Raw genomic sequence first — 8,587 nt, 5'->3', positions numbered from 1 at the left:
GAATTTGCTAGAGGATGCAACTTGGAACTGGGCATCTCGTGCAGAAAGAAAAAGAAATCTCTTAGGAGGCAGAGGAAGGGTAGGCCTCTGGTTAAGACAGCTGGATTAGTTTGTGAATCCCTGCTTTTTCCATATGACCTTGGAACCATTGTGCTCCTCTCTGGAGCAAGATGATTTTCCCTCATGTCCTGGATTGAAAGGTAAGTGTGTGTTCTGTCAGAGCTGGGCAGTTCTCTGCTGTCCATGGGGCAGTTTTCTTTATCTCTCCCACAGCAAATCCTCCCTCCAGGAGATCTCTGCTGTCCATGGCCACTGAGTGTCCCTGCAGGGCTGATCCAATTCCAGCATCCCATGGGGAGATGCTCCGCCCAGGGCAGGAGCCAAGCATTCCTACCTGGATACAATCTGAGCCTGGAACAGCACAGCAGCCTTTGCTCACTGCATTCCCAGAGGAGCAGCTTTCTCCTGCCCTGCATTCCCAGAGGAAGAGCAGGCCCATCTCCAGCAGCCCTGGAGCTGCAGAGGAAAACTGCAGCCTTGTGCAGGATCCCTGCTCCAGCAGAAGCACAGCTGGCACTGCAGGAGGGCTGAGCCCCCATGGGATGGGACTGTGCCACCACCCTGACTCACAGGGGGACAGGGCATGTTCTGGCTCTGGCAGGGTTGTTTTGTATTACTGCATTGGTTTTGGGGGTTTTTTAAATTTTGTTACCTAGTTAGAACTGTTTTTCCCACTCCCATATCTTTGCCTGAGAGCCCCTTAATTTCAAAATTATAATAATTCGTAGGGAGGGGGTTTGCATTTTCCATTTCAGGGGAAGCTCCTGCCTTCCTTAGCAGACACCTGTCTGTTCAAACCAAGACAACTCCCAGTCCCATCCATACTGCCTTGTGTGTACCAGGTTAAGCAGGGATGGCCCAGACCATGGCCTAGGCACACCTGACAGGAGAGGTGCTGCTTGGCCCAGCTGTTTTCATCTCCAGAGAAAAGAGCAAGTTTGAGAGTGCTCCAGCAGCTGGACACAGATCTGTAAAACCTGTGTGTGTGCAGGGTGGGGAGCAGCCAGGACTGGAGAGCTGCTGCTGTGAGAGTGCGTGCAGAGCTGTGCTTGGACAAGGGGCCAAAAACTGGGAAATCCTGAAACTGGGCTCCAGCAGCTGGAGCTGCCAAGCGTGGATGGCCCCTTGGGGCTGTGGGGCTGTTATCTGAGGAGAGTTTATCATAATGTGGCAAGGCTCTGGGTGCCAGGATTCACCAACACTCACTCCAGCACTTCTCATAGGAATGAATCCTCCTTTTTTGAGACATTTTGATACCGTTCTGCTAACAGCAGCATCTTGGATGGATAAAAATGTAAGCTGTGTTACAGACAGGAACCAAGTGCCTGCTTAGCAGAGATCTCCTGTGTGGTGTCTGTGCACCCCCTGGACCTGCTGCTGAGGCCTGTGCCTTTAATTGGAATGGAGACTGAAACATTTCTTTGGAGAGGGAGAGGGCAGAGAGCTGCCGGATACTCGCCAGTGGGAGATGAAAGAAGATGCAAGTTGATTGGTGTGATTTAAAAGCTTGGTCTTGCCTCCTGGCCAGAGGCTCTGATAAAAGACCTGGGACATGTTGTCAAGAGGTTGGGAAGAGGTTTGAACTCCAAGTCCTCCCAGCTGACCTGGTCTGACAAGGAGCATTTTCCCCTGTAACAGGTGTGACTGACATGCAAAGAGACGGGAAAACGAGCCCTTCTTTCCATTATTCTCCACCTGAATATCAAACAAGAGGAGACCTGTTAGTGTGCTGCCTCTCTCTCCTGTTCCAAGGCAGTGCACTGTCAGATCAGATGGTCTGTTTGTGTTACTCTGGAATGGAAAAGAGTAAATGCAGTTTCTATAAAGAAGGACTTGAAAAGGCTTCCCTGGTTTTTCATCAGAGCTGTTGGAAACTTTCCTTCCCCACACTGCCCCTTCCCCAGTCCCACCCCCAAAATCCTCACCTCTTCCTGCCTTTGTCACGCAGGTGTCAGATTTGACACCTTTGCAGTAAGGTACAGAAATGCAAATGGACAAATCCAGCAACACCTAATCAGAGGATGTAAACTTTCTGTGAACCTAATTTGTGGATTAAAAAAAAAAAAGGCCTTATTGCTACCACATTTCTAAAATGCTTTTGACACTATTGAAAAATTCATCGTAGTGCTGCTCTGACCTGGCTTTTCTTTTCAGCCAGTACAGCACTGGCAAGTGCTCGGGGGAAAAGGGCTGGAACCCCTCTGCTCCTCCCAACCTCTCCACTCAGGACAGCAGCTGTCCAGGTGCCCTCCAGCCCTGCTGCCTGCTCTTCCCGCAGCAGAGGCCAGGGGCTGTGCCTGGGAAGGCTCCCCTGACTCTGGAAGGGCACAGCACAAGCAGGCCTGGGGAAGGCAGCAGGTCCCTGCTTTGGCTCCCACTCTGCGAGGGCAGTTGAGGGAAGCTGAGCACCATATCTGCAGGGCTGCTGGGCAGGGATGGCTCTGCTCGAGCTGCCCCCAGCCCCTGCTGAGCCAAAGCTGGCACTTGTATGTTGACTCTGGGCTGTGTTTTGCCACCAAAGCGTCAGGATTTGCACACAGGAGCATTACAGAGAGCCCTAACAGAGAGTCTTCAGCCCATGGAGATGAAGCCAAGCCAAGCTGCCTCTGGTGCTGCTGCAGCAGTGGAGAGGCTGCTGGGGCCAGGATCAGCCCTGCGTGGCACTGCTGAAGGCACTGAGCTCAGGCAGAGTCTGAGTGCTGCTGTCACGCTCAGGAGCTGGCCTGTTCCAGCCACTGGCCACGAGAGTCTCGGGCTGAGCAGGATCACCCCACGGTGAGGGGCTGTGTGTGCACTGCCCTTGGAGCGACAGGCAGCTGAGCCGAGAGGAGAGTGATGGATCAAGCGAGGTGTGAGACCTGAGAGAAACTGGTATAAATAAACCTGGACTGGGGCTGGGGCTAGAGAGGTGCAGCCTTGGTCCCAGAGGTCAGCAGGTGTGTGGGGTGTTAGTTTTAGTGCAAGTGACCCAGGCCCCATTTCCACTTCAAACCCCACCCTCCCTCCCTAAAGCAGAAAAGTCACTACAGACGGGCTCTCACCTCCTCTGGCTCAGCTGGGTTTTGCCCCTCTCCTCCAGCTCAAAGGGAATTGAGCACAACAGGGGCTGAGAAGGACCAAACATTGTGAAGGACAGCTTTGAACAAGAACACCCACCTCAGGTAAAGAAAATGACAAAGGAAAGGCCTTGCCAGTGCTTCAGTTTCTATTTTTATTATTCCGTGTGGTTATTAACAAAGGTACATGTCTGGTCCCCTGGTCGGTGGGTTGCTTCCTTTCTTGCTTGTTCTATGTTTGGGAACTTCCACGTATTAAGACACTTTACAATCCTTTTTTTCCTCTTCACAATGACAGCTCTCTGAAATGTATTGTATCACAGCAAAAATAACCTGGCATCTCCCCAAAGCAGGAACCAGGATAAGAATGCCAAGGGTCCCCCTCTGAGCCCCCAGAAACATTAAAGAACACCTTCCAAATAAACTGCACTCTCCATTCAATTGAGTCTTTTTTTGCTCTCCAACACCACACGCACAAAAAAAAAAAACAACCCAAAAACAAAAAAACCAAAAAACACCCAAAAACCAACCTAAAAAAACCCCTCCAAAAACAAAAACCAGAATGCAAACCAGCCTCCTGTGAAGTTATGCCCCAGGACAGGATTTGCCTAGCACGTCTGAAGTTGGGCTGTGCATGTGAGAGCACCGCCTTCAGATGGCAGATCAAGTAGAGCAGGCTGGAGGCTGGCATCCAGACCAACCTGCCTCAAACTCTGTGGCCCAGCACCAACCTCAGCAGTCTGACCTTGCTCATTCAATAAACTTAAGTGTCACTAGAATTAAACAAAAGAAATATTTGAATTCCAATAGCTAAGTTAACAATGCTTAGTACAAGAATTAAGTGCTTAATTACCAGCATTGTTTCCATGATATACACACACTGGTGTTAAGAGCCAACAAGAGGGAGCTGTATTTTTAATGTTTTTGAAGGGGTTAGAAACACACACGTTACACAATATATGCCACGTTGTGAATTCAGGTTTTTTTTATTAAAGATTAAAAATAAAAAAAACATTTGACACCCGAATATACATAAAGTCACAATAAACTCAAATGTGCTAAAAGCAAAATGTGCATAAAGACACTCATTTCTAAAAGGCACCCTGCCACCAACATCTTTTTAAAATGTTTGTCTAATTCCACCAGGTTTCTAGTTTTCTCTCCCTTCCCTAAAGGTGAGACTTTAGGCTGCTATCAGGTATAGACACCTTTCAGGGGTCTGTGCTATCACTAGAACACTTGAAACCGTGCATGCAGACTCAGCTCCAGCTTCTCCTGGAATTAACTATCGTGATTCAAAACGCACAAGGGCTTTTTCTTAAAAGGTAGCAGTGTTTGGGCCGCTTCTAAGGGCCAAGAAGAAAGAGACAGGGTTATAAAATAACTGCTGTGTCTCCACCAGAGAGCTTTGCTACTACAAACCACTTCCCTCCTCCCCCATCCTCTCGTAAGAGCAAACCCCAAAGTTACAAAATGCCACACACGCACGGGGATGAAATGTTTACGCGGTCGCTATTAGGCTGCCAGGGGGTGACAGCGACAGTGCCCGAGTCGGCAGTCACAGCGCTGCCAGCCGCGCACACAGACACCCACAGACAGACAGACGGACGGACACTCACACGCAGACAGACGGGCACTCACACGGGCACTCACGCTCAACACACGCGTGCGCGGGGCACCCCGCCCTCGGCACGGGCCGCTCTGCGCTGACTCCGCTCCGCCGTTACCAGGGTCTCCACATGGATCTGGGCGAGCCGGGCGAGGGCCGGCCCCGCGTCTGGGGCGCGTCCAGTCCGTCCGTGGGGGTCTGGCCCGGCCCGGCCTCCGCCTCGTCCGACTCGGAGCAGCTCTCTTCGCTGGGGGCGGGCAGGGCCGGGCCCGGGCGGGCTCCGGCGGGCCAGGGGCCGAGCGCCGGCTCCGCCACAACGTCCGTGACCGAGTCCGGGCAGCCGCCCTCGCTGAGGGGCATGGACTCCAGCAGGTGGTTGAGCAGCTCGGCGGCCGTGGTGGCGTCGATGCCGGGGCAGCTGGAGACGAAGGTGTGCACCTCGTGCATGCACTGGATGTAGCCGGCGGCGAAGCGCTCGCTGGCCTCCAGGAGCCGCCGCCCGCCCCCTGCGCGGCGGGGGACAGAGAGGGGCGCGGGTGAGGCGCGGGCCGGGCCGGGCGCCCCCCGCCCCCCGGGCCGGCACTCACCGCGGGCGCGGCGCTCCAGCGCGGCCCGCACCCGCCGCACCGTCCGCTCCAGCACCTCCGCGTTCTCCAGCTTCGCCTGAAACTGACCCGGGGCGCCGCGGCCGTCAGCGCGGCCCCGGGCCCCGCCGGCCCCCGCCCCGCCATGCCGCCGCCTCACCTCGCTGTCGGCCAGCAGCAGCCGCAGCTCCCGCAGGCTCTCGTTGATGCGCGCCCGGCGCTTCTTCTCCACCAGCGGCTTCCTCGTCTGCGGGGACAACAACGCCGTCAGCACCCCCCACCCCTCCGGGCCCGGCCGCCGCTGCCCCCGCCGCTCACCCTCCGGTCGCCGCGGGGCCCCGCGCAGCCCTCGCCGTGCGGCGAGCGCTCCCTGCCCGGCGCCATGGCCGCGCCGCTCCCTCCGCTCCCGCCCCGGGCCGCCCGCTTTATACCCCCTGATTTGCATGTCAATGAGCCCATTGGCCGCGCCGCGCGGGCAGCGCCGAGCGTTGGCCGAACGGGCCAATGGCGGCCGCGCGCTTTGTCTGCGGCGGGGCGGGGCGGGGCGGGGCGGGGCGGGCGGAGCGGCCCCGGCGCTGGGCCCGGCCCGGAGCGGGAGCGTGCCGGAGCGGGCCGGGCCGAGCCGAGCCGAGTCGAGCCGTGCTGTGCCGTGCCTTACCGAGCTGTTCCGGGCCGGGCCGGGCCCCCGCCGGCAGCGCGCGGCTCCGCGGGGCGGCTGCGCCGTCACTCAGCCCCAGTGACCCCAAGCCCCAGCGCCCGATACGGGCTCAGAGCCTCGCAATCCCCGTGCGTGCGGCTCGGGTGTTGCGGGAACGGAGGGCACAGTGCGGCCGGCCAGCTGCCGGCGGGGCGTCAGCACCGACCGTCCGTGCCCCTGAGCCGTGACCGGGAAGCCGCGGGGCGAAGCACGCACAGCAGGGCACGGATTCGCCCTTGTCCTGCCCCGTGCTGCGGGTGGGGCGGCTCTGGGCCGGGTCCGGCCCGGCAGGACGCGCTGGCCGTGCCCGTGGCTGTGCGGGCCCGGCGGTGCAGCGCATCCCCGGCCGCGGGCAGCTGGGCCCGCAGAGCTCGGTGCCGGCCCCGGCGCGTCCGCCTCCCCGGCTGAAAGAGCGGGCAGCTTTGTGCGGGTAACTTGATGCTGATGACAGTTGGCAGCTGCAGTTCCCCCGGCAGACCGAGGCAAATAAAAGCATTAGGGCTCGTCCCCGAGGAGAGCGACAGGTGTTCGCTCCCGCTCCTTTGTTTCGCTGCTTTTATTCTCCTCGCTAATGCATGTCATATTTTTGCCGCCCGAGGAAACGGGAGACGCGTTCCCCGCTGGAAGCGGCGCGGAGCCGCTCGCCCGCCTCCCTCCGTGTCCGGCAGAGCTCCCCCCTGCTCCGGCTCCCTCCCGGCTTGTCTCGCCACCGAAAGCCCTTTGGCCGCGGTGCTGCTGAGGTTTTCTTGCGGAGAGCTCTGGCGTGAGCCACAGCTGGGTCGGTGCCGGTCCCGTGCGGCCCAGGCTACCGGAACGGGCTCCGGGAAGGGCCGGGCTGGCTCTTGCTGTTGTTTAACGCTGCTTTTCACCCTCTGAGGGCCGTGCAGAGCCCCGTGCCTGCGCTGTGCTAACCCATGGGCGGCAGGAGGGCGGGCTGGCATGGAGAGGTTCGGCACTGCCTGCCCCAGGCCGTCACGGAGTGCAAAGCCGGTCCGTGGGGTGTCCTGGCTGGAGACCTCAGCTCAGGCCACCCTTCGCTTCGTATCGCAGCGGACAGCAGCTGTTATTTTCAGAAAAGTGTTTATGGTGTGTTTTTTCCTTTTATGTTGAAGCATCAGTGCTTGGGTTTTGTCAGTCTCTTCAGGTGTTGACAAGTTTCCCTGCAGCAGGCAGGAGCAGAGTGGGATGTACTGGGGGCTGGATGTCTAAATCTGTCCTTCTGCTTCTGATGCACTGAATTCTCCGTGTGACACAATGTGGCAAGCAGCTCATTCTTTTCAATGATATAATTAATGCTGGCTAAGCAGACATGCTGTGGACCAGGCCAGATACAGAACATTTTTGTATTTAAGTAGAGACAACAGTCACCATTCTGTGCCTGGTTGATGTGTACTTAGCCTACCTAAGTGGCAGGGGAAAACTATGATTGTATGCATGCAAACTGCAGCAAAGTATTGGGTGCAATTTTGAAGGACCATCTTCATTCTGAACCAAAACTAGGCACCTAAGGTCATCAGAGGTGTATAAAAACACACAAACGCACACACACATTTGGGAAATGTGCAGTAACGCACAATGTATGCAATTCTTGGTAAAATATGAACTCCAAGCCTTTGTGAGCTTGTTTTCTCTTCAGAGAAAGCTCAGCTTTTCCTAGAATGGGGATGTGGGCAAGTGGGTGCATATGGTTGCTGGCAGGGGTAAAACCAAATCACACAAATATTCATGTATTCGCTGCTCAGTGGGGTTAACACTGCTGTAAATCGTGTGCAGTCCCCAAAGCTGCCAGGCCTCTTCACTGCAGGTGTTTGTACCAGCTGTGTGTCAGAGCTAACTTGGGTTTGAGGTGCTGCTTTGTTCATGCAGGGAAATGAGAGGTGAAGGAGCTCCCAAATTCCCCCCAGCTGAGGTTCGGATGTGTCAGGACTTGGGTGGTGAAGCTCTGCTGGCTGCTGGACAGCAATGATCTCTCACAACCTCGATGTGAGTTCTTGAGCAGTGAGGAGCTGGAGGCACAAGGTGAGCACTTCAGGATGCACGAGGAGACTTGAGCAGCAAATCTTGGCTAAGAACGGCCAGAGAGAGCTGGCCATGGCTGGAACATCCTGCTTCTGTTCTGACTGGGCAGGTGCTGATGGCAAGGCATTGTACACATTGCTGGCTCTTGTTCTGCAGCATGTCTTTTTGTATTTTCTTTGAAAAGCTGCAGGTCAAATGAGTTGACAAATGCTGCAGCTGTTTGTGCAGGGCATTAAAAATGTATGTGCCATAAATATCAGGGCATCACTAGAGCTGCCATTCTGGAGGAGGAAGTCACTGCAGGCTATCTTCTTTAGCCCACAGGGACAATGTGACATTTTTGTGCTACTTTAAACAAGTTCCGTCACATCAGGTGAAGCGAATCATGGTAACCTCATGCATTTTAATGGAAATGTCAGCTGCAATCTAGTAACAGAAAACATTCCTTAGATACCTTGTCCAATACCTCGGTGCTTGTCCATGTGTGGTGGTTCCTGAAGATTTCACTGAACCCATCTACTCATCTGTATTTTATCCAGGTGAGGCCCATCCTGCTCCCTGC

General features: G+C 55.9%; 1 protein-coding gene across 3 annotated transcripts; it reads right to left on the bottom strand.

Annotated features, from left to right (window-relative positions):
• Positions 1–4,076: 4,076 nt before the first annotated feature.
• On the bottom strand, positions 4,077–5,764 carry LOC135309676 (transcription cofactor HES-6-like). 3 transcript variants are annotated; one of them, XM_064435879.1, is made up of 4 exons: positions 5,628–5,764; positions 5,470–5,556; positions 5,313–5,394; positions 4,077–5,143 (listed from the first exon to the last, which is right to left on the bottom strand). In XM_064435879.1, exons 1-4 carry the CDS (start codon positions 5,691–5,693, stop codon positions 4,632–4,634), a joined length of 747 nt encoding a protein of 248 aa, XP_064291949.1. In that variant the 5' UTR covers positions 5,694–5,764; the 3' UTR covers positions 4,077–4,631. The 3 variants fall into 3 exon arrangements, with proteins under 3 accessions (XP_064291949.1, XP_064291952.1, XP_064291950.1); XM_064435882.1 differs by having other exon boundaries at positions 4,698–5,231; XM_064435880.1 differs by having other exon boundaries at positions 4,698–5,394.
• Positions 5,765–8,587: the final 2,823 nt, after the last annotated feature.

Source organism: Passer domesticus, chromosome 11 (assembly GCF_036417665.1).
Source record: "Passer domesticus isolate bPasDom1 chromosome 11, bPasDom1.hap1, whole genome shotgun sequence".
Taxonomy (NCBI): domain Eukaryota; kingdom Metazoa; phylum Chordata; class Aves; order Passeriformes; family Passeridae; genus Passer; species Passer domesticus.
Note: the sequence above shows the minus strand (reverse complement) of the source record. Positions and strands in the feature narration are given on the sequence as shown.